Here is a 26,306-nt window from a genome sequence, read left to right as displayed (position 1 = left end):
ACCATACACAAACTCGAAATGGATTGAAGACCTAAATGTAAGGCTGGCTACTATAAAACTCTTAGAGGAAAACATAGGCAGGACACTCTTCACCATAAATCACAGCAGTATCTTTTTGGATCCACCTTGTACCTAGAGTAATGAAAATAAAAACAAAAATAAACAAATGGGACCTAATTAAACTTAAAAGCTTTCGCACAGCAAAGGAAACCATAGACAAAACGAAAATACAACCCACAGAATGGGAGAAAATATTTGCAAATGAAGCAACCAACAAGGGATTAATCTCCAAAATACACCAACAGTTCATGCAGCTCTGTATCAAAAAAAAAAAAATCAAAAAATAGGCAGAAGATCTAAATAGACATTTCTCCAAAGAAGACATACGGATGGCCAAAAGCACATGAAAAGATGTTCAACGTCACTCAATGAGAAATGCAAATCAAAACCACAATGAGGTATCACCTCAAACCAGTCAGAATGGCCATCATTAAAAAGTCTACAAATAACAAATGCTGGAGAGGGTGTGGAGAAAAGGGAACCCTCCTACACTGTTGGTGCAAATGTAAATTGGTACAGCCACTATGGAAAATGGTATGGAGGTTCCTTAAAAAACTAAAAATAGAGCTACCATATGACCCAGCAATCCCACTCTTAGGCGTATACCCAGAGAAGACTGTAATTCAAAAAGATACATGCACCCCAATGTTCACTGCAGCACTCTTTACAGTAGCCAAGACATGGAAGCAACCTAAATGTCCCTTGACAGATGAATGGATGAAGAAGATGTGGTGTGTATATATATATATATATATATATATATATACACACACACACACACACACATACATATACAATGGAATATTACTCAGCCATGAAAAAGAGTGAGATAATGCCATTTTCAGCAACATGGATGGACCTAGAGATTATCATACTAAGTGAAGTACGTCAGAAAGAGAAAGACAAATATCATATGATATCACTTATATGTGGAATCTGAAAAAAAAGATACAATTCAACTTATTTACAAAACAGAAATAGACTCACAGACTTTGAAAACAAATTTATGGTTACCAAAGGGGAAACACGGGGGGAGGGACAAATTAGGAGTTTGGGGTTAACATATATACACTAAATAGATAATCAACAAGAATCTACTGTATAGCACAAGGAACTCTACTCAATGTTCTGTAATAACCTATATGGGAAAAGGATCTGAAAAAGAATGGATATATGTATAACTGAATCACTTAGCTATACACCTGAAAGTAACCCAACATTGTAAATCAACTATACTCGGATATAAAATAAAAATTAAATTCAAAAAAATTAAAAAGGATCTCAAAAAAATGAAAAGCTGTTTATCAACTGATATTATGAAAAGAATCTGTGATTCAGAGTAGACTTAGTATATTTTATGTTCTCTCTAGAATTTCCTCCAATGACAGAATAAAACTCCTGTAAGCTTTGGAAACATGTCCTTGGAAGAGTTGAACACCTGTTTATCCAGTTACCAAACATCCACTGAGTCTTCCATACACATGGTTTGTGCTGAGGACACACAAAGTGTTCATGCACCCCCACCACACCTGGCCACAAGCAGCTGACTTTTTCTTTTAAGTTACATTTCGTTTACACCTTTAGGCCCAGCCTCTGTCATTAAAGGTAACCATCATAATGTATAGCAAAATATTCTGTTTGTGGGTAACAAAACAGGAACTGTCTTACCATCCCAAGCATCAAACATGTCTGTTATGAAGTAGTCAATAAAGGAGATCTGGGACTTGGGGATGCTACAGGTATTCCGGTCGAATACTGGCATCACTACAGGTAGCCCCTGTCTCTTCTCTTCATCAGTCTGTAAGAAATAACACAGGGCTGTAGGGCACATAAGGAGCTGTCACAGTAACATCTAGTTTGTCAGAACCACTCTGTGAAAATGGGTCATAATCCAGTTGTATCTGTGAAGAAATTGGCTTGGCAAGGTCCTGAGGCTTATATAAGACAACCACCTGATGAGCTCCAGTGACTGGATTCAGGTCTTCTGACTCTCAAATGTGTTATGCTATCTTACAGCACCTCCTGAAGCACTTATCTCAGGATTTGTAGCCCCTTTTCTGAGATCTGTTTTCATGATCGCAAGGTCAAGACTATTTTCAAAGTAACACTAATAATACTAAGTGGCGTTTATACTGAGGGTACAGGAGCGATGGTGTGTTTAAAACTGCTGACGCCTTAGTGTGAATCAAAGAACTGGCACCAAGTTGTACAAATAGTCATTGTATTATTCACTGTCATATGCTTGCACTTTAAAAAGAAAGCCAGTTTCACTTAAGAATGTCTTCATTAAAGTAGTAAGAATTATTAATCTTATTTAAACTTGACCTTTGAAAATACGTCTTTTTAATATTGTGTGTGACAAAATCGGAAGTACATACAAAGCCCTTGTGCTGCACATCAACGTATTATGGTAGTCTGGATGAAAAGCAGTTAGGCAGTTGAGCTGAACTAGCTTCTTTTTTTCATGAAATAACTATGTTTTACTCAAAAGAATGACAAACTGAGATTTTTCAGATTGGGGTATTTGGTCATGCAATTCTCAAGATATGTGTAAATCTGAGTATTTTGCACATTAGAGTGTATGTTTTATGCATAAGGTCATAATTCACTGGGCTGAAATTGAGATCCACATTTACTGGTAGTATGCTGAACCAGAGGCTGGCTGATCAGAGACCTCATTTGTAACCTGATTTTTAGGTCACATTGTCTTGTGAACATTAGTACTTTCCTTTCTGGGAAAAGGACACCTAAACAGGGAGATTACCTTAAAGAACTTAAAAGTGGTTCTTTCCCGTTCCCTATTCACATACTTTGAGAATAACTAGGAGTAGGATTTTAAGTCTTCTCTGTGGGTCCTGGGAAGCCCCGATAATGGCCTCCTACCAGTTTTTGGCTCAGCTTGCTCATTTCAGGTCAGTAGATTAGGCAGCCTTAAAATAGCCACTGCTGTTCAAGGAGTAGTTTGGGTTTTTTCCCCTCTCTTTCTGGCAAGCTCAGAACTGCTTGTCCTATTTTTCTTTATTCATGGGGTCTCTTCCCATCCTTGAAAGCTGCACCTAACTTACTGGGTCCTCGGCTGCCCTTTGCCCCTGCCAACCCTTTTAGACATTATCAGCTATTCTTTTATTCTGCCTCAGCGGTATGTTCCAGCCATATAGGCACACAACCCTCCCCCCCCGCCCCCCGTCCCCAAATGCATTACTTGTAGCTACTTGTGACATGTTTGTCTATCACAAATAATAAACATTAGTCCTTAGAGCCTCTTCTTTGAAAGTAGGCCTCTTTTAAATGGCATCTTGTGGTCTACTACGTTATTCTCCTTTAATTCCTCTTCACACTGCCAAAGTTGCTGTTTTCCTTATATAAAAATTCTGGTTTTCCTCCCTACTAATTTTGCTCATAACCCTTTGTTCTCCCAGAACTCTCCCAGAATGTCCTTTCCCATTTCTAAATTTTGAAATCCTTCAAAAACAAAAACAAAAACACCAGCTCTAACACGTTTTCCACAAAGCCCTTTTATCTAGAAAAAAAAACTCTTTCTGAACTCTTAGGACTTAACATATACCTCCTTTAGAAGTGTTTTCATTTTTTTGTTTGTTTTTTTTTTGCGGTACGCAGGCCTCTCACTGTTGTGGCCTCTCCCGTTGTGGAGCACAGGCTCCGGACGCGCAGGCTCAGCGGCCATGGCTCATGGGCCCAGCCGCTTCGCGACATGTGGGATCTTCCCGGACCGGGGCACGAACCTGTGTCCCCTGCATCGGCAGGTGGACTCTCAACCACTGCACCACCAGGGAAGCCCTTTCATTTATTTTTAATTTACCAATGTATGGACCTGTTTATGTCTGTCTCCCTCCCCTACTGTATTATGAGCTACCCATGGTGCAGTCTGTTCCCCAGACTGCACCATGGAGATGATAATCTAGTGAATGAATGGAGGATTTCCAAGTTTTTGTGGAAATTCAGGATCTAAAAATTTGAGGATGAAAAGATACTTCCAAAGGCTCAGTTTACCCCCCTTCCCCTAGAGAGAGTTTAGTTAGTGCCCAGGCACATCATAGTCTCTTGAGGGACCAGATTTCTGTTCCAGGCAAGGGTGAGCCATTGCTTTCCAGGGAGGAGTCATTTATTTACTGTGACCCGGGGCCATTCCCAGAAGGGAGGTGGAGCTTCCCTAGAGAGGCAGCACACCTGTGCAAAGTACTCCTCGGAGATCCTTCCGGCCCATTCGATACATAGGTCCAGGGGGCGGCATGGATTGGCCACGTCAGCACACTTAATCATCATGCGCTTAATCAGGATTTGATTTTCAGGAAAGTTCTTCCCAGTAGGGTTGCATTCACAGTCACTGCCTTCAATCTGGAAAACAGATAGTCACATCAGGGTGATTTCAATATCATGGTGAAGCCCACAAGGGCCAGCTGACCAGATATTAGATGGCAGTCACCCAGGCAAACTTAGGCATGAGACTTGATGAAGGAGGCCTTCCCATCCTTAATTCCATATATGATACATTGATATATTCTTGGGGACGGGGAGCAGTCAAACAATACAAACACACAGAGCTTAAAAGGCCGAAGTCCCTATCATCACCCATCCACAACCTCACTTTCATCCTCTTCCCCAGAGGTAGCTGCTACAAAGCAGGTTTTTGTTTTGTTTTTAATGATTTGCTATGTAATCTTAAGGAAGGAGAGCTTTTCTCCCAGTTTTATCAGGAAATGTGTAAAAGCACAAATTCCACTTTCTTAATACATTAAAGATGGGGAAATGCCACATACATGTGACCCTTCAATTATTTCTTGATTTCTTTCTACTTAATATGCCTGACAGCTCCCTCTCTCCTGTGACCTTCTATCCCACCCCCAGTTACCCACCTCCTCCCATTTTGTTCTTTCTCTTCAGGTATGTGTCCACTCATGCTTTCCAGGCTGCTCTTCTGGCTGGGTGGTAGGGAGGGTGAGACATGTAAGTGTTGGGGGTACTAGGAGCAGAAAGCGGGCCAGGGCAGGAGCAGGTATATTCAGCCATGGTAGAAAGACTGGTTGTACACTAATACCTACCTAGTGATGGATGTCAGCGGTCCAGAGCCAAGTGGACAGGTCTGTGAGTAGGCTTATGTAAATGCGACAACAGGTCAATTATACAAAACCTAGAAGACTACGATTCCCTGATTTCAAAGATACCATGGAACTGACTGTGTAAACATCTAATTAGCTCTCCAGAGCTCTGCCAAGCTGAAGGACTGTATGACATTTAAGGATTTTTTTATTTTGGGACTGGACCTATTAAACCATCAATGGGCAGAATTATATTCTGAAGGTTGGTATTTTGATTACTTACCATTGGGAAGATACTGCTTGCTATAGTTACTGCAGTACATAAATCTCAACAGAGTTGGGGGCTTACTTGGATAGATGACCTTCCCAACTCTAAATTCTATGATTCTGTTTAATTTCCCCCTCTTAAATCCCCAGATCCTTGCTCCCATAAGTCCTCTGTGGAAGGAGAGGGTCCTGGCATTGTGCTGTGGAATCCCTGGGGGATGGAGCAGAACACAGGTGAGGTGGACACTGTTCCTCCATCCAGGCTGGTCATGTGGTGGGTCCTACACAGATAGTTTCCTTACTGATCATCAAGTTACATCTAAGACAACCATTCCTCATTCATCCACATATGCAACCCTCATACAGGAATGAATGAAAAGCTTTTCTAACTTTATGGGGCTATGAACAGCCTTACAGTATAAGAGGGCAGTTGATCTCATTTTAAACAGTAAGAGATGTGAACTTATGTCCATGTTCTTAAAACCCAAGTTTGTAGGGACCTTAAGGCAGGTCTAAGGCACATCAGTAAATTTTAAAAAGGAGAAAGACTTGTATTTTTGTTTTCAACTAGTCACTCCCAATTTAACTTTCTGTAGTCTTTAGATACTGACAGGCTTTTAATGCACATCAGCAGGATTATAGTTCTTTAAAACATCTAATTTTGAGGTCTCCCAAGAGCTCAAAGACCAGAGAACTAGAAAGGCTCTGAAACCCCTAAAATGACACCATTTATTCCAGTCTCTGCTGTCTGCAGGCTCCTTTCATCATAGACTTTGGGCCTACTTTTGTCACTGCTGGCTTTATCTCAGTCAGGACCTTTCTTTCAAGGAGCTCAGAGTTACTGTGGACACTCTCAATCTATTCTTGTCCTTAGGGAAAACAAGTGACCAGTACTTTCAGCCTTCTTTACCAACTCCAAGCAAATAACCATCTTGCATTCAAGATGGAGAGAAAATGCTTTGAGGCCAGAGTAGGCCCTGGTGTATCTCATTACATGGGAAATGCTTACCTCAGCTGCCATTGGCTTGTTGATGCTGTTCACAAATTTGTTCACATGTTCAAAGTGTTTTGTCATCTCTGTTGCTAAAACCATATCAATAATAGCCTGGCGCAGTGTTCGATAATGGTTCCTAAAATAACCAGAAGACAAAGCGCCTTGTTCACATCATGTCCCGAATTAGAACTGTTCTACCATTTCACCACACTTCCCACAATCTAGGAGGAAGCTAGGGGCACAGAGTTAATGAGTGAAGATCACAAAAAAGTTTACCTGCTCATCTTCCTACTCAGCCAGGACTTGGTGACACTATTCCATTTTCCCCAGTGACAGCTGACCTTCATATGATTTATGAGTATATAAAAAAAAAAGTGTCCCAAGGGTACTTATTTCACAAGGTGATTCCCTTCTACCTTCCCTTGGCAATATCAAAATAGTGAAGTGAAAGGAAATGACAAGTTCTTTCCCTACAAGGCTAGTACAGCAACCTGGTGAGCTGTCCCATGGCATTCAGTGCAGACACAGTGATCCCTGTTACAGAGAAGTGTCATTATTTCTTTTGATGATGGCACTGGAAGAAAGTTTTCCAAATAATGAGCTGTTCTCTAGATTGCAATTAGATAGAAGTTATAATGGAAGGAGCAATAACCCTGCTCAAAATCACCCAGTTCCTATCATCTTTTTCTAACTTCAAGAGCCAGAATGGGGAACTGAATAAAATTGGCTATTGGCAAGAATTCTTCCTATGAAAGTTTCAAAAACAATACTTGATACTGATGAAGCCTTCAGTTGAAGGTGGAATAACTGGTCTCCATATTTTCTCAGGTTTCTGGAGACCAAACAGATGGGTTCAGGTTCATGTTGACAAGTCATCCTTGAGGCTTGAGTAAGCTCTGAGCTCCCTGTATACGGCCTTTTCTCAGGGGTCTGCACTCCAGCCTGGCTGTTGCTATGTAGGAAATACTCATAGCTTGATGGCAGGGTGGTGGCTGGCAAGAGGAATTGCTCCTATCTGTTCACATTTGGCCAACTCACCAGAGGGGGAAACCTGCCCTACCCTGTGGACTCCAGGAGCTCTGCTGGGAGCATGGAACACTGTCTCCTCATGAGTTAGGATTTTAAGTGACCGAAAATTGAGCTGGGGAAAGATGGGTAAGGATACATTTTCCTCAGGTTACACCAAAGACAGGATGTCCTTTTGAGAGGATAAAAATATCTGCTATATTTGTTAGTAGTATAATCAATATTTATAGAGTGCTTTGCAGTGTATAAAACATTTTCATGAACTCACTGAAGACCAGATGGAGTTTAAAAAGATGAACAGTCTAAGCAGAGAATGGAGGAGGGCTGGCTGCACATCAAAGAAACCTATGTGGTCAACGTTTGTGTACATCTTTATGAAGATGTTCTTGCAGCACCTGTGAACATTTAGCAGGCAGTGCTCGCCTTGTGAAGCAGCTCAGGGTAAAGGCACGGCCGCCAAAGTAGGAGTGAGAGCGACGTGACGCCGGGAGGGAAACCCCAAAGAGGCCGCAGCTGCAGGAGGCCAGAGTCCTGGCCGCTGTTGGCCTTCCCTGAGGGCTTCGACCAGGCCCTGCAGGCTGCACAGCAGCTGAGCGCCACCCGCCTCACGGACCCCGTCCTGCCTCACGTCGCCAACCCAGTCGCCCTGTTGCCAGAATGAGCTGAAGTATGAAAATTGCTCAGCAGGACCAGGCATAGCACGGGCCTCTTCTCTTGTGGTTTCACTTGCCAAGACCACTATCTTGATAATTCTGAGCTCTTCCCACAAGTGTTCATCTAGGGGTATCTACCCCAGCCATGTGGCTGACAGGGTCTTGGTGCTCCGGCCTGGTGTCAGGCCTGAGCCGCTGAAGTAGGAGAGGCAAGTTCAGGAAACTGGACCACCAGGGACCTCCCAGCCCCACGTAGTATCAATCAGCGAGAGTTCTCTCAGAGATCTGTGTCTCAATGCTATGACCCAGTTCCACCCAACAGCCAGCAACCTCCAGTGCTGGATGCCCCATGCCAAACAACTAGTGAGACAGGAATGCAACCCCACCCATTAGCAGAGAGGCTGCCTAAAATCATATTAAGTTCACAGACAATCCAAAACACACCATTGGATGCGGCCCTGCCCAACAGAAAGACAAGATCCAGCCCCACCCACCAGAACACAGGCACTGGTCCCCTCCACCAGGAAGCCTACACAAGCCACTGAACAAGCCTCACCCACTGGGGGCAGACACCAAAAGCAACAGGAACTATGAACCTTCAGCCTGCACAAAGAAGACCCCAAACACAGTAAGGTACACAAAATAAGCAGACAGAAATATGCAGCAGATGAAGGAGCAAGGTAAAACCCACCAGACCAAACAAATGAAGAGGAAATATGCAGTCTACCTGAAAAAGAATTCAGAGTAATGATAGTAAAGATGATCCAAAATCTTGGAAATAGAATGGAGAAAATATAAGAAATGTTTAACAAGGACCTGGAAGAACTAAAGAGCAAACAAACAATGATGAGCAACACAATAAATTAAAAATTCTCTAGAAAGAATCAATAGCAGAATAACTGAGGCAGAAGAACGGATAAGTGACCTGGAAGATAAAATAGCAGAAATAACTACCGCAGAGCAGAATAAAGAAAAAAAAGAATGAAAAGAATTGAGGACAGACTCAGAGACCTCTGGGACAACATTAAACGCACCAACATTCGAATTATAGGGGTCCCAGAAGAAGAAGAGAAAAAGAAAGGGTCGGAGAAAATATTTGAAGAGATTATAGTTGAAAACTTCCCTAACATGGGAAAGGAAATAGTCAATCAAGTCCAGGAAGCACAGAGAGTCCCATACAGGATAAATCCAAGGAGAAATATGCCAAGACACATATTAGACTATCAAAAATTAAATACAAAGAAAAAAATGTTACAAGCAGCAAGGGAAAAGCAACAGATAACATACAAAGGAATTCCCATAAAGTTATCCACTGATTTTTCAGTGGAAACTCTGCAGGCCAGAAGGGAGTGGCAGGATATACTTAAAAGTGATGAAAGGGAAAAACCTACAACCAAGATTACTTTACCCAACAAGGATCTCATTCAGATTCGATAGAGAAATTAAAACCTCTACAGACAAGCAAATTTAAGATAATTCAGCACCACCAAACCAGCTTTACAACAAATGCTAAAGGAACGTCTCTTGGCAGGAAACACAAGAGAAGGAAAAGGCCTACAAAAACTAACCCAATACAATTAAGAAAATGGTAATAGGAACATACATATTGATAATTACCTTAAATGTAAATAGATTAAATGCTCCAACCAAAGGACACAGACTGGCTGAATGGTTACAAAAACAAGACCCATATATATGCTGTCTACAAGAGACCCACTTCAGACTTAGGGACACATAAAGACTGAAAGTGAGGGGACGGAAAAAGATATTCCATGCAAATGGAAGTCAAAAGAAAGTTGGAGTAGCAATTCTCATATCAGACAAAAATAGACTTTAAAATACAGACTATTACAAGAGGCAAAGAAGGCCACTACATAATGATGAAGGGATCAATCCAAGAAGAAAATATAACAGTTGTAGATATTTATGCACCCAACATAGGAGCACCTCAATACATAAGGCAAATGCTAACAGCCATAAAAGGGGAAATCGAGAGTAACACAATCATAGTAGGGGACTTTAACACCCCACTTTCACCAATGGACAGATCATCCAAAATGAAAGTAAATAAGGAAACACAAGCTTTAAATGATACATTAAACAAGATGGACTTAATTGATATTTATAGGACATTCCATCCAAAACCAACAGAATACACTTTCTTCTCAAGTGCTTATGAACATTCCCCAGGATAGATCATATCTTGGGTCACAAATCAAGCCTTGGTAAATTTAAGAAAATTGAAATCTAATCAAGTATCTTTTCCGACTGCAATGCTATGAGACTAGATATCAATTATAGGAAAACTGTAAAAGATACAAACACTTGGAGGATAAACAATATGCTACTAAATAACCAAGAGATCACTGAAGAAATCAAAGAGGAAATCAAAAAATACCTAGAAACAAATAACAATGAAAACACAATGACCCAAAACCTATGGGATGCAGCAAAAGCAGTTCTAAGAGGGAAGTTTATAGCAATACAATCCTACATCAAGAAACAAAATCTCAAATAAACAACCTAACCTTACACCTAAAGCAATTAGAGGAACAAGAACAAAAACCCCCCAAAGTTAGCAGAAGGAAAGAAATCATAAAGATCGGATCAGAAATAAATGAAAAAGAAATGAAGGAGATGATAGCAAAGATCAATAAAACTAAGGGCTGTTTTATTGAGAAGATAAACAAAATTGATAAGCCATTAGCCAGACTCATCAAGAAAAAAAGGGAGAAGACTCAAATCAACAGAATTAGAAATGAAAAAGAAGTAACAACTGACACTGCAGAAATACAAAGGATCATGAGAGATTACTACAAGCAACTATATGCTAATAAAATGGACAACCTGGAAGCAATGGACAAATTCTTAGGAAAGCACAACCTTCCGAGACTGAACGAGGAAGAAATAGAATATATAAACAGACCAATCAGAAGCCCTGACACTGAAACTATGATTAAAAATCTTCCAACAAACAATAGCCCAGAACCAGATGGCTTCACAGGCCAATTCTATCAAACATTTAGAGAAGAGCTAACACCTGTCCTTCTCAAACTCTTCCAAAATATAGCACAGGAACACTCCCAAACTCATTCTACGAGGCCACCATCACCCTGATACCAAAACTAGACAAAGATGTGACAAAAAAAACTACAGGCCAATATCACTGATGAACATAGATACAAAAATCCTCAACAAAATACTAGCAAACAGAATCCAACAGCACATTAAAAGGATCATACACCATGATCAAGTGGGGTTTATCCCAGGAATGCAAGGATTCTTCAGTATATGCAAATCAATCAATGTGGTACACCATATTAACAAATTGAAAGATAAAAATCATATGATCATCTCAATAGATGCAGGCAAAACTTCTGACAAAATTCAACACTGATTTATGACAAAAACGCTCCAGAAAGTAGGCATAGAAGGAACCTACCTCAACATAATAAAGGACAATATATGAAAGGCCCACAGCCAAATTCGTTCTCAATGGTGAAAAACTGAAACCATTTTCTCTAAGATCAGGAGCAAGACAAGGTTGTCCACCTTCACCACTATTATTCCACATAGTTTTGGAAGTTTTAGCCATGGCTATCAGAGAATAAAAAGAAAGAAAAGTAATCCAAATCGGAAAAGAAGTAGTAAAACTGTCACAGTTAGCAGATGACATGATACCTACCATACACAGAGAATCCTAAAGATGCTACCAGAAAACTACTATAGGTAATGAATGATTTGGTAAAGTAGCAGGATACAAAATTTATGCACAGAAATCTCTTGCATTCCTATACATTAATGATGAGAAATTGAAAGAGAAGTTAAGAAACACTCCCATTTACCATTGCAACAAAAAGAAAATACTTAGGAATAAACCCACCTAAGGAGACAAAAGACCTTTATGAAGAAAACTATAAGACACTGATGAAAGAAATTAAAGATGATACAAATAGATGGAGAGATATACCATGTTCTTGGATTGGAAGAATCAACATTGTGAAAATGACTATAGTACCCAAAGCAATCTACAGATTCAATGCAATGCCTATCAAACTACCACTGGCATTTTTCACAGAACTAGAACAAAAAATTTCACAATTTGTATGGAAACACAAAAGACCCCGAATAGCCAAAGCAATCTTGAGAAAGAAAAACAGAGCTGGAAGAATCAGGCTCCCTGACTTCAGACTATACTACAAAGCTACAGTAATTAAGACAGTATGGTACTGGCACAAAAACAGAAATATAGATCAATGGACCAGGATAGAAAGCCCAGAGAGAAACCTGCGCACATATGTTCACCTTATCTTTGATAAAGGAGGCAAGAATATACAATGGAGAAAAGACAGCCCCTTCAAGAAGTGGTGCTGGGAAAACTGGACAGCTACACATAAAAGAATGAAATTAGAACACTTCCTAACACCATACAGAAAAATAAACTCAAAATAAATTAAAGACCTAAATGTAAGGCCAGACACTATAAAACTCTTGGAGGAAAACAGGCAGAACACTCTATGACATAAATCACAGCAAGATCCTTTTTGACCCACCTCCTAGAGAAATGGAAATAAAAATAAATGGGATCTAATGAAACTTAAAAGCTTTTGCACAGGAAAGGAAACCATAAACAAGATGAAAAGACAACCCTCAGAATGGAAGAAAATATTTGCAAGCAAAGCAACTGACAAAGGATTAATCTCCAAAATATACAAGCAGCTCATGCAGCTCAATATCAAAAACAAACAACCCAATCCAAAAATGGGCATTAGACCTAAATAGACATTTCTCCAAAGATGTACAGATTGCCAACAAACACACGAGAGGATGCTCAACATCACTAATCATTAGTGAAATGCAAATCAAAACTACAATAAGTAGTTTTGTCACAATGGCTATCATCAAAAAATCTACAAACAATAAATGCTGGAGAGGGTGCGGAGAAAAGCGAACCCTCTTGCACTGTTGGTGGGAATGTAAATTGATATGGCCACTATGGAGAACAGTATGGATGTTCCTTAAAAAACTAAAAATAGAACTACCATATGAGCCAGCAACCCCACTACCAGGCATATACCCAGAGAAAACCATAATTCAAAATGAGACATACCACAGTGTTCATTGCAGCACTATTTACAATAGCCAGGACATGGAAGCAACTTAAGTGTCCATTGACAGACGAATGGATAAAGAAGATGTGGCACATATATACAATGGAATATTACTCAGCCATAAAAAGAAATGAAATTGAGTTATTTGTAGCGAGGTGGATGGACCTAGAGTCTGTCATATACTGTGAAGTAAGTCAGAAAGAGAAAAACAAATACCGTATGGTAACACATACATATGGAATTTAAAATAAAATTTAAAAAAAGGTCATGAAGAACCTAGTGGCAAGACAGGAATAAAGATGCAGACCTACTAGAGAATGGACTTGAGGACACTGGGAGGGGGAAGGGGAAGCTGGGATGAAGTGAGAGAGTGGCATGGACATATAAACACTACCAAACGTAAAATAGATAGCTAGTGGCAAGCAGCCGCATAGCACAGGGAGATCAGTTCTGTGCTTTGTGACCACCTGGAGGGGTGGGATAGGGAGGGTGGAAGGGAGTCGCAAGAGGGAGGGGATATGGGGATACATGTATACATATAGCTGATTCACTTTGTTATATAGCAGAAAGTAACACAACATTGTAAAGCAATTATACTCCAAGAAAGATGTTAAAAAAAAAAAAGATGAACAGTCTAAAAAGTACAGTTCAGTTTATAAGGTTATTATTTTACTGTTGATAAAATAGTACAGCCTTCCCCCTAAGAGGAAGCTAAGTACTTGGAGAAGTTAGGGAAAACTGAGTTTCCCACTTACATTTTACAAACCTGAGCACAAGAGCCCGAGCACACAAACCTGTCAATATCCTTGAAAATGTTGCATTTGCTGTCCTTGACCGTGAGCTGGAAGGCCAGGGCTGTGTGGTGACTCTCCAAGACAGCAGTGTCATTATAGAGCACGGCGAGTTCACTGCCTGCGTTGCACAGGAAAGAGTTGGTCCTTCCTGGGTGATCCACGTCATGGACTGTGGCAGCAATCAGGGCAGCCACCTCATCTAGCTGATCGAGGCTTCCCTGGGGTTAGGGGGAGGCAAGGTTGAGCATTACCCACTGGATGTAGGAGACCTACACTCATCCCTGTCTCTCTGGAGGGGATGAGCCAGGGGGTCCTTCTCTGACTTCCTAGAAGTTAAGAGGCCACCTAGGGTATATCACATCACCTTGCCGTACTGTGGATTATCTGGAGGGAAACAGAAACCGGAGTAGCAGTTATAATGGATACCTAAATTCTTTCTCCAGAGTTCATCCACTCTAGTTCTTCTGCAGGAGGATGCCAAACAGGCCTTTTCAAACGTATGCTGTGTGGCATATTGCCATGACTCTCTTCTGTGAGTGGATAGAGAAAAAAGTGGCCTAGGATCACAAGTGTTACTTTATTTGCCTCCTTCTGAAAAGATTTTGAGAGTATGGCAGTAAATGGCACAGATACAACAAAACTCTTCACACAAAGATAAAAGGATTACAGCCAAGCAACACAAGAGGATCAAGGACAAGAAGAATTTTCCCAGGAAAACTGAGGGTAAGGGGGCTGTTACAGTGAAGAACACAATTCAGCTCTGGGCTAGCAGGTGGGAAAGGCTAAAAGGGAGACCCTCTTTCTAACGTTGTCATTATGTAGTTAAAGAACACAAACCAGAGCATCAGGGGATACAAATGTTTTTTCAGCTCACAGCTTTAGGAGGAAGTTGTCAAATGGGCTACTGTTACATAAGAGACACTGTACTTTATGAATTCGTTCCTTTAGTTATCATTTATTGGATGCTTACTGGGTGCCAGTTGTCAGGCAGAGTGCTGGAGTTACAGTGATGAATTATACTGGCATAGCCTGCACTAATGGAGTTGGTAGTTTACTGGAGAAGGCACAAATAAGGAAACACACAAACAAAATTAACTTATTGTGAGATGGGTTAAGAAGGGAAGTACAGGTGGTTTGAGAGTGTAACCATGAGGCTTGATCTAGTTTAGGGCAGTGCTGTCCGTTCAACTTTTCTGTGGTGATGGAAATGTCTGTACGTGGGCTGTCCAATATCGTAATCCCTAGTCACTTACAGCTCCTGGACACTTGAAATGTGCGTGCAATTGAGGAACTGAATGTTTCATTTTATTTAATTTTAATTAAATGTAAGTAGCCACATGTGGCAAATGGCTACTTATGGACAATGCAGGTCCAGAGGGTGGGCAAGAATGGGTTCTCTAAGTAAGTGATTTTTATGCTGGAACCTGAAGGATAAGCAGGAATTAGCCAGGCAAGAAATGGCAAGGGAGAGAAATCCAGGCAGAAACATCAGCCTATATGATGCTCCTGATGTGAAACAAACGAAGTGGCTTATTCAGGAAACTTAAAGAGCATCATTGTGGCTGAAGGGTAGTGAGTGAGGGGGAAACTGGTTCCCAGGATGAGGCTGGAGGGGTGGGCATGATTTTTGGTTTTCCTGAGTTGCTTTCCTAGGCTGTGGGAGAAAAAATTGCAAGCTGCTTCTCAGATGCTAATAGGTAAGGAACAGTGAATCTGAAGCTCAGCCCTGAAAACTTTCCTGAAAGCTGTCCCTACCAGAAGGAAGCCATTTCCATTTCCAATCCTGACCTCCTGGAGCTGGCGGGCAATCCTGGCTTGCCTCTGGTCCACATGAACCAGTTTCCTGAGGGGGGACAGCAGTTGTTGCCATTCTTTTCAGCTCTTCTCAGAGACTGATTTTGTAATGCCCAGGGCAAGCAAACATGCCTAGCCCCCTTTTGCTGCTGGTTAGGAGAGGCCATGGTAACCCACAGGTACAGTCAGAATCCACAGCTGCCCTGACTTGGCCTCCACTCTCACTGATTCTACCTGTGCAGTGAGGACCCATGAGGGCCAAATTTCGGGCCTCCAGCTAGTGCTCTTGGAGTATGTTCACTCTTGTTTGGAGTATGGGGCCAATTTATTTTTAAATTCTTCAATGACATAGATTCAAGTAAGTGGAATAGACAACAAATAGCATTAGACGAGACAGGTCTTTCCTTCCAACTTACACTGATTTAGACCTGGAGCTTTTACAAAGATACCAATAAAGGGCCATGCCCTGCAGTTTTGGTGGGCACTGTCTAATAATGCAATGTCTGATAAGAAATGCAGGGAGGCAGGGAAAGCAGATCCGGCTGCTCCCTAGCAGATGGGAGAAGCAAGGCTCTTCCCATGGCAGGGAGGGACTGTCTGTGGAAGAAAACTTCCCCACCAAACCCACGGCAGGAGAAGTTCCCCAAAGCCTTGGAGGTGCAGGCATTTCTGTATAGTTTTTTCCTCCTTCAACCAGCAGGAATAGATTTGGATCACACTGAAGCAGACTGGCCAGAATGGACTCCATTCTAGATTAGCCTTTCAAACAGTTCCTTTTCTAGGACAAATAGTCACTCAGAGAATAACAAAAGAATTCTGGCTGTCCTGATCTCTCCACTTGCAGTGGTTCTTGGGAACTGGTAAGAGTGGGAAGGGGATAGGGTGTGCAACAAATTGAAGGGGAATGTCGCTCTGGACATGTTATCTATATGGCTGGGTTGAGGATGTGGAGCTATGCCATAGTGACATTAAACATTGTAGCCTTATAAAGAAATTAGGGGTGACAGATGACATGGATATTTGGTAAAAACGTTTTTCTGACTCTCTTTGTCAGTGGCAGCAGGTCTGGTGAAAGACACCTCAGGAATAAATCCCACTCGAAGCGCCTCGTGGTGGACTAACCAGTGATCTTGGGCTGCTACTAAACCTCTGACCTCAGGAGTCCCTTCCAGCCCAGTTCTCCAGGGTTCTTTGCAGCTCTAAATTTTCTGATTCTGTGGCCTCTTAGAAAATGTCTTTTGGATTATAAGCATATTGTTCTAGTCTTCGACTTGTTTGTGTTGCTGCTATTTGAGAATTCAATCAGACTCTGAATGTGCTAGCAGAACAAACAATTTAAAGAAAATTTCTTATTTTAGGGGAGGGAGAGGAAAGGAGATAATAAAGTGACTAAGCATTCCATAATTTTTCAAGCATTTAATCTATATTTTTCTAGCGTGCTTCTGCTTAAGTGGGGTTCATCTTTAACTCAAGGCTGCAATGCCTATAGGTCACTTTGGTCTCAGCGTTAATGCCCAGGTCCTGTCCTCATTTGGCAGTGTGCAACCTAAGCTGTATATAATATCTCATGTAACGTAAAATGGAGGAATGTGAACCTGGAGCAGGAATCTGGAAGTATCTTAGCCCCTCAAAGAAAAGCACTATAGAAACATAGGCTGTTATCACCTGTGATCACCTTTTTTAAAAGTAGGAGACAAAAATCTTCAAAACCATCATTCTTTTTTTTTTTTTTTTTGTGGTACACAGGCCTCTCACTGTTGCGGCCTCTCCCGTTGCGGAGCACAGGCTCTGCACACGCAGGCTCAGCGGCCATGGCTCACAGGCCCAGCTGCTCCGCGGCATGTGGGATCTTCCCGGACCGGGGCACGAATCCGTGTCCCCTGCATCGGCAGGCAGACTCTCAACCACTGCGCCACCAGGGAAGCCCAAACCATCATTCTTGAATGACACTCTGCTTTCTTGCTGATGAAAGTAAATGCCAGGATCAGTCTTTGGCAAAACTGAGAAGGGAACATTCGCCCTCCCCATTTTGGTGCCATTTCTGCTCTGTCTACCTATCCCACTACCACTTGTCTCCTTAAGTACCTAGGGTCTTAAGACTAAGTCAGAAAATGACTGAATGTTAAGCATTTGCAGATTGATGTGAACCTGTCTCTATACAGCACTTGTCCCAAGGGTATCTATATTCTAAGCTTCACTTCTAATTGTAGCCAAGGAATTACAAGCTTCACTGTGAAAGTGATGGTAGTTGGGGAAGAGGGGAGATGGGGATCTTTTGCCAGCTATCCGTGGGGTATACATAGGACTGCCCTACAAATCAGCACCTGTAATGACAGTATTGACTTCTAAGACTAAGGAACTTGGAACTCTTGCAGAATTATACAAGTCATTAATATACAGATACACACATTCATACCTACACAAAACACACATGTATATGTATGTAAATCAGTAGGATGCTGAACGGCTCACTACTGTCTGGATTGTAATACACCAATGACAAAATTCTGATCCTAAAATTTAACCTCCAGACCTAGTAACCATTTGCTCTAATAATTAAGTTCTGTCCTCTAACCCAAAGGGCTCTTAGTGAACATTTGGAGAATGGGTTCATGGATCAGCCAGACATGTAAAAGAGTCTCTACAGTGGCATAAATTATTATTTTAAGCATTTGTGGGAAGGGAGGGCTAGGAGGAAATGCCATGTCTTTACAACACCAAAAGGACCAGTTTGGTAGCTCAAAAACTCTGTCAAAATTGGTTCCAAAATAGTTGTTTGCCTAACATATCTATTAAGATTGAGTTCTTAGATCTCTAAAATCTATGCAGGTAACTAGATTGTGATATCAAAATTCTACCTTCACTCTTTCTTTTCCGAGGAAGAAGGCAGTGGCGTGCAGGACATCAGCGGCATGAGTGGAGTTGTGGTAAGCGTTGGAGGAGTGGTAGTTGGATTCAATCACTTGGAGCCAGGCCCGAAGGGTAGTTTCAGAACAGTGTAAAAATTCACATACTCCAAACCGGGAAAAGACTTTTAAGCCCAGGTAAACCAATGGCCTGGAAAACAGGGGGAAAAAACTCTGATTCATTGTATTCACCGCTCCAGAAGCTGCTTTCTTTGAAGCTACTGGGAAATTGAGTCATTTCTTTCCTGATGCTTCATAGGCACAGGGGTATAAGAATATGTCGTCTCCAAATTAGAAGGTGATAGAGCATCTCCTCCTCACTAGCCACTTCTTTAAAACTAGGTGCCTCACGGTGGTTAATCCAAAGGACTTCTAGACTGTCTTAAGTCATCTGCCCTTCAGTGGCTCTAACAACCGAGAGGTCCCTGACAGTCCCTGTCTCTGCTTCCACGTAACCTTTGTACTTCCTGTGTCCCCTGAGGAAGTTACTGAGCTTAAGGACAAAAGGAATGGCTTGTGTGGGTTCAGCAAAGTCATGTCATTTAGAATTAAGTTACTTATTTATAGTTATCATTCATATCCAACACCCCTGGAAGAAAATGGACTTCTGTAATAGAAGAGGACTTTCTGTGTTATCTAATCTTTCCCCTGCCTATAGGATGGATCAAAAGAAAAGTCTACAGTGCTCTCAAACTCATTTTGTAAGGTGGGACTTGAACAAGTTTGGGGCTAGGAATACTTAGAACTCTTGGCTCACTGGCGCAAAGGAATGACCTGGGTAGATCTGAAGAAGACACTCAGTATTTCTTCATCCTGGGTATCAGCAGGTTGATCCCACATCTTAGCCTCCAATACTCTCTTCTCCATAAAGGAGCTCACTCAAGGGGCCACAGACTCTCTGCGCATTTGACACTCCTCCAGCATGGCATGAAAAGCAGAACCTGGGAGGTCACTTGTGGCAAGGACTCACATCTCCCTCAAAGTTTCCAGATGTGAAAGTCTTGAGTGTGTCCATCAATCCTCCCCCTGCCTACAGCCAGAGAAGCCACATACCTTTTGTGTGTCACAGCTTCCAATTCAAATATGTTGAACTCCCAGCTTTCCTCATTATCAAGTAATTGAGCGATAGAAGGGGGGACATCGTTGATGGTTACTGGCATCCCAAGGTGACTGTGACTCTGGGGCACATCTGAGCAAACAGATGGGGCAGGAAGGGTGGGTAACTGTGGAATCTTGAGTGCTGCTAAGCATTTGTCATCTTCATGGTTGCTACTAGAAAGAAAGTCTTGAACTTCCAGGGGTAAGAAGATTTTCCCTTCAGGGTTCTCTTACATTATTAAACTTCAGGACCCCCCAACAGAAAAATAATTCAGTTTAACTGTTTAAATATAGAGAGATTTGCAATTCTTATTCTGACAGCGCTCAGAGAAGTAATTTATATTAGGAGACCTGGTTTCAAATGTAGACCATAGAGATGCTTAAACTCCAATGAGACGAATAGAAAGTATCACCAAGGCCCTTCCCAAACAATAATCACAACACTGAGGAAGACAAAAGGCCAGAGACAGGTTATCAGTGACAAGTGGATAGAGGACAACTTACTCTTAGTGAACACATACTCGTTTCCTGACAACCTTCTCAAGCCATCCTGGAATAAAGAAAGATGCTATGAGAAGCATGCTTTATATGCCATTATCATTACTCTCTCATTTCTTTTATTAGCCAAAGAGATTTGAATCCTGAATAACCCAGTCAATCTGGAACTCCAAGTTGAAGCTCAAAATCAAGTGAGAACAATGGCTACAAAACAGTGGATACTCTCCTTTCCAAGGCTGTTAGCCCCAGGAGATGGAGAATTGAGAATTAAGTGGCTATGACTGCATTCAAGTCTCACACCTGAACTGTGAGTTAGCTCTGTTCTCATGCCATCTTTCTCTTGTTGCATATTGAAGCCACATAATGAAATCACAGAAGTGATCTTGCTTCGGGTGCCTGTTAATTTGAAAGGACCCCAATTACCCTCACAAGGACTGTGTTATTCTTGTGTTCTTAGATTTGCATCCTGGGGAGCCAAAGCTATGGGCCACATCTGGGGGATGATTTAATGTAAAGCCTTTAAAAGGTTGGGCTAATTTTTGACTAACATCTAAATTAACTCTTTTCCAGCTGTAGTTTCTGTCTTATAACATGAGCTTCACTGTTAGCCTTTAAAGGAAGTTTCTGGATTTGAGGTCTTTGGAAGGGCAGCATAAGGGAGTGAACAGAATTTCGATGTTCTGCCATTTAGTAGGCTCGTGAACTTTAGTCCCCAGCTGTTCTTGCATCTCATTTTCCTGCCCTCTACCTTCTACCCCCGAGTACCTAATTATTTAGACCTCTGCTTAAAAGCCATTTGTAATTGCTTATTTGTCATCCTCAGAAAGTATGTGCTAAGGTTTAAAGTATTAATGAAGGGCTCTCCTGAAGTCACACTCTGGATATTTAGGCCAAGAGCTTAATTTTCAAAACTGGATAAATTGATAAGTAACAATGGCCATAACCTTCCTGCCTCTAAGGCAGGTATCACAAGGAACTCCTCTGTTCTTAATCTTTCTTTCTTCTCTTTCCTAATGCTACATAAAAAAGGGGGAATCTTGTACTGGTTCCTCACACCATTTCCTGGAGAGGAAGCCCAACATGGTATGGCAGCAGGGGAAAGGAGGGCAGATAACTTGTTCTAGGAACCAGAATGGTTCTGCAGCTCTGCAGTGGCCAGCCTCCTGACAGACCCTTGGCAGTGTTCTATTTTTTTTTTAATTGCAGTATTTTTGATTTACAATGTTGTGTTAATTACAGGTACACAGCAACGTGATTTGGAGATATATATATATACCTTTTCAGATTCTTTTCCATTATTACAAGATATTGAATATAGTTCCCTGTGCTATACAGTAGGTTCTTGTTATTTATCTATTTTATATATAGTAGTGTATATCTGTTAATCCCAAACTCCTAATTTACCCACCCTCCCCCCAACATTTCCCCTTTGGTAACCATAAGTTTGTTTTCTATGTCTGTGAGTCTATTTTTGTTTTGTAAATAAGTTCATTTGTATCACTTTTTAAGATTCCACATATAATTGATATATCTGTCTTTCTCTGTCTGACTTACTTCACTTAGTATGGTTATCTCTAAGTCCATTCATGTTGCTGCAGATGGCAAACACACACACACCTTGCCAGTGTTCTTTAGAACTAAAGTCTACACTGCATTGGGATCGGGCAACCAAGGCCAGCCGAGGGGCTCAAAAGGATCAGGAGGTCACTCAAATTACAGGCTTACCAGAAGCCTTTAGTAGGAACAAGGAGGATGGACCAGAAAGCCAGTCAACACTCAGCATTTGGTGGCAGGACTAGACAGAAAACTTCAAAGTAAAACTCTTCGATGAATCTTGGACTTTGTTTTTCTCCCAAAGAATTCTTCCAGCTTCAGTCTCCAATAGGGAGCACAAATGAATAATTTGAATTTTCTCATTTTTCTTCACTTGCTGATAGATTATGATTACAGCCAAATAGATCACAGCAAAAACACTAGAACAGGATGACTCCTTAGAAATAAGCTACTTTTAGTGGTTACAAATGGTGGTATTGGAGTGCCAGCATGGGGCGGCTCCTCCTCCCCTCCCCATACTGAGCCACAGCAGCTCCACTCTGCTTTTATTGATTGTAAGGGGAACTCTATATAAAGGTTTTATTTAAAGAAAGAATTCTACAGCTAAGATTTTGGAAACTAGTGCTGTCATCTAAGTACCAACGCTTTCATTATATAAAGAGCCTGAGGTCCAAGGAATCCTAGCCATAACCCTCAATGGAATACTGTACCAGGTCAAGGGAAAGAAGTACAAAAGGGCTCCATTGTGATATTTAGCCTTCAATCAACTATTTACTCCTTACTGTAGTACAAATGCAGAGGACAAATGAGTCATTTGTGCTCCTGCAACTGCTTCTGGTTATGCTGATGTTAGCCCATACAGCACGTATTTCTACACCTAAAGGTAACAGTTTATATGTTACATGTTACATGTTCTCTGGAGTGCACTTAACATTGTCCTGCATTTCTGGGTTTTCCTCATCACTCACAGTCATCAGGCCTCCCACGAGATCACTGGTGTGGGGATCTTCATCTTTGGTACCCAGCTGAGGGGAGTACAGTTCTGTGGTCCGTAAAATTTCTAAAACTCTGTCCAAGGCTTCTGCTACTGTGACAGGACTGTTTTCTTGGGCTGCATTGATTATATTTATAACCTAAGGAAGTAAAGAGAGAGAAAGAATCAATTTGAGGACATTAGGATTCTTCTTCTCAAAACTCACTCATGTGCCTAGAATCCAAAAGAAATCAGATGATAACACATCTTACTGTTCAAAATGACCAGTGCTTTCACGGCACCACCCTCTTTATACTGAAGCATGCTTCTCATCCCACCCTATCCCAGTGTTTCTCTTACTTCAGGGACTACATTTTCTCAGGCTCCTTTGCTGATCCTTCTCCTTTAGCTCTCTTCTACAGGTTGCAGTTCCTCAGACTAGTGCTGGGCCTTCCTCTCACTCCACAGTCCTTTCAGAGATGAGCTCTTTCATTTCCAGGACTTTGGACACATACGATCCACATGCCCAGGACTCTCAAATTTATATCCCAGCCCTGAACTCCTTTTTGACTTTCAGATTTATATATTCAGTTGCCTGCTTGACATGTCTATTGGAATATCTTACTTACATATCCAAAACTAAACTCACACCTTGCTCTCCTCTTCCCAAAGCAAAGCAAGCAAGTAAACCAAACAGAAAATGAAAGACAAGAGCTGTACTCCTCTGGTTTCTACATTGCCGTGAAAAAAAGATATTAATCTTGTGCTCAGACCAAAACCCTGGGAGGCCCTGGTTGACATATCACTTTCCCTCAATTCTCTCCCTACCTGACAGTATAATTCATCATCAAGACGAACTGAATTTACCCCCAAATATTTCCTGATCTACTCATTTCTCTCCACCTCCACTGCTCTAATTCTAGTACAGCTAACACAATTTCTTGCTTAGAATTCTGGAAAAGGTCCCTAACTGTCCTCTTCTCTTTCACTCTTGCCATCTCCAGTCCATTCTCTGCATGGCAGCTTGGTGTTATTTTCAATAAACGTATCTGGTCATGTCACTCCCCTACTTTAAACTCTTCAGTGGTTTCCGTTGCACATGAACTAAAATGTAAACTTATTACAGCTCTATTGGCCAGAATGAACTGAGCCCGGCACAACTCCATGTCACCATTTCTCCCCTCTGCTCTCCAAGCTCCAGTCACACCTGACTTTCTTTCAGGTCCTCGTTTGCTCCATTCCCTCCTTTTCCCACCTCAGTGCTCATGCCTTGCTGTGCCTGCTGCCTAGAATCCTCTTCTCCTAACATCTTTGTATCCTTCAGGTCTTACTTCAAACATTACTTCCTCTACAGAGAGACCCTCCCTGACCAGCCCTCTCACCCAACCAAACTAGGGCCCTAACCTAATTTTCCCTCATAGAAACCTGTTGTTTTCCTTTACGGCAGTTATTGCAATTTATAACTACGTATTTATTATGTGTTTATTTGTTTAATATCTGTTTCCTTTACTAGACTGTAAACTCCATGATATAGGTATTAGTACGCCATTCATCACGTTATCTCCAGAATATAGCCTAGTGTTCAGTGGCCCTGATTGCAGAGTCGGGGCAGCAGCTGCTACTCACCTTTGTGATGGGAGCCTCGATGGTCATGGAATGGATCCTTGCCATGGATGGGTAGCGACGATTCTGTAGGCTTGGTGCTGGAGAGAAGTCAAGAAAGTTGTATCTGGTTCTAGTGGCTCAGCTGCGCTGAAGTGCAGCAAAGGAACCCTGCACGGACTTGGGGGCCTGATTCCCACAGGACTGCTGTCCTCCACTGCTCCCCATAAAGCAATGAATTCACCCATCTCTTAGTCCTAAAAGGCTGAGAGCTCAGCCACTACTTGCCAGGGACTGGAAAGGGTGGTCTGGCCTGGAACATTGATGACAGGAAGGCTTTATGAGTCTCAGGTCCACAGGGGGATTTCAGAGAAGGTTGATGGGATCCGGAGGCCTCATCCCAACAGCCTAATGATCCCCCAGGAGTTACTTTCCTGTAAGTCACTAAAGCCCAACTTGGGCAGTTCCGTCACTTTCAGTCCTCAGCCACAGGCCGGGTAACTGGATGACTGTAGTGTAGGAGGGGAGGCATGATCCGTGGCCAGGGTGGGGTGGGCAGAAGAATGAGCCCCTCTTATTCTGAGTTAGGGCCGGGCACTCCTAAGACTTTAGGTTCTTAGCACCAGGAGCCCACGGTGGGTCTAGCTCTCATCAGTAAAAACTGAGCTAATCCCGTTGAAATTCCTTCACCCATTATCCTCTCCATCTAAAATGTCCTATCTTTACATGTGGTTCAAAATCCAAAAGGTAGAAGCTTTATTTGAAAAGCATTGTTCTCCTCAGATCTTCCTACCCCTCCCTGAGAGGCAGGCAGGAGGGAATAGAACTCGCATGTTATAGAGCTGATAACTTAATGTAGCTGATGTCAGCAGAGCCTGCCTGCCGGTCAGCCATCTTTGTAGCCATCTCCACTGCCATAGCAGCCACCATTGCTGCCCTTCTATACTCTTCAGCCTTCACTTCTCCCATGCTCTGGAGAGAGAATGGATGATCCCATCTCAAACTCTATTCTGAAAACTGAACTAATCCAGTTGAAATGCCCTCATCCATTATCCTCTAAAATGGATACCCTCTTCATCTATCTACACCCTCAGCCCATCGGGAAAAATTTCAGTCCATTTTCTTCCTTCACGTTCTTGGTCCCAATCCCTTGCATGCCTTGTGGTCTATCCATCTTCCTCTATGAATTATACATCTTATCCCTAGAGTCTTTGGTCCTTGCTAGTTCAGCCACTTCTCTCAGGCTCAGGTTTCCCATTGTGACCTGAAGGACCTGAAGGATAGCAGCTAAGAGTGACCTAGCTATTGAAACTGAGCTGCTCTAGTGGTTATGTGGCCTAACACACGTTAGGCCATAAAGGAACAAGCATGGAGTCATTTCACAGAAAAGGCAAAGACTATATAAAAAGTAAAAAAAGAATAAAAAGGCCTAAAATTTTTTCCATCTACAGGAAAAAAGCCAGTTTAGTTGTAATCCTATTCCTTGGGGTTTTGTTTATATGCTGAGGAATTCTTAAATATATTCCTGTGTCATTTTCTACACTTTAAAGTCAAGGAAATCTGAAAAACTTACCATCACTGCCTCGAGATGATATTGATTTCACATCAATGGACTCTTTCCTCCTGTTCTTGTGTCTGAATGAATGAGACTCTAAGGATTTCAGAGTAGTAATTGAGAGTGATTAGTTTTCAAGCTTATTCACAGGCAAAGTTTAGACATATTTTTTCCCTCATTCTCCAAAGAAAACGAGGTTACTTTTTAAGCACTGTAAAATATTTTTAAGAAATAGTGAGCCACTGTCTCTTCAAATCATCAACACACACAGAATTATCAGTCATATTAATTGTAAAATGACATCTTTTCCTTGTGGTACCACATTACATTGTAATGGAGCTTATTATTAAGGGTTACTTAGTCC

At 41.7% G+C, this 26,306-nt stretch overlaps 1 protein-coding gene across 4 annotated transcripts in view; it reads right to left on the bottom strand.

Moving 5' to 3' along the window:
• PDE8B (phosphodiesterase 8B) overlaps positions 1 to 26,306 on the bottom strand; it is a 320,960-nt gene that overhangs the window by 2,540 nt on the left and 292,114 nt on the right. For all 4 annotated transcript variants that reach the window (XM_019929794.3, XM_073802226.1, XM_073802224.1 and 1 more), the window contains 10 exons: positions 25,961 to 26,038; positions 24,412 to 24,488; positions 22,781 to 22,945; positions 20,265 to 20,310; positions 19,716 to 19,851; positions 18,615 to 18,813; positions 13,963 to 14,180; positions 6,394 to 6,514; positions 4,249 to 4,416; positions 1,729 to 1,858 (listed from right to left, as the gene is read on the bottom strand). In XM_019929794.3, the coding sequence (XP_019785353.1) occupies positions 1,729 to 1,858; positions 4,249 to 4,416; positions 6,394 to 6,514; positions 13,963 to 14,180; positions 18,615 to 18,813; positions 19,716 to 19,851; positions 20,265 to 20,310; positions 22,781 to 22,945; positions 24,412 to 24,488; positions 25,961 to 26,038 (1,338 nt within the window). The remainder of the gene's footprint in view (positions 1 to 1,728; positions 1,859 to 4,248; positions 4,417 to 6,393; positions 6,515 to 13,962; positions 14,181 to 18,614; positions 18,814 to 19,715; positions 19,852 to 20,264; positions 20,311 to 22,780; positions 22,946 to 24,411; positions 24,489 to 25,960; positions 26,039 to 26,306) is intronic.

Source organism: Tursiops truncatus, chromosome 3 (genome assembly GCF_011762595.2).
Source record: "Tursiops truncatus isolate mTurTru1 chromosome 3, mTurTru1.mat.Y, whole genome shotgun sequence".
Taxonomy (NCBI): domain Eukaryota; kingdom Metazoa; phylum Chordata; class Mammalia; order Artiodactyla; family Delphinidae; genus Tursiops; species Tursiops truncatus.
The sequence above is the reverse complement of the archived record's forward strand: the minus strand, read 5'-3'. Positions and strand labels throughout refer to the sequence as shown.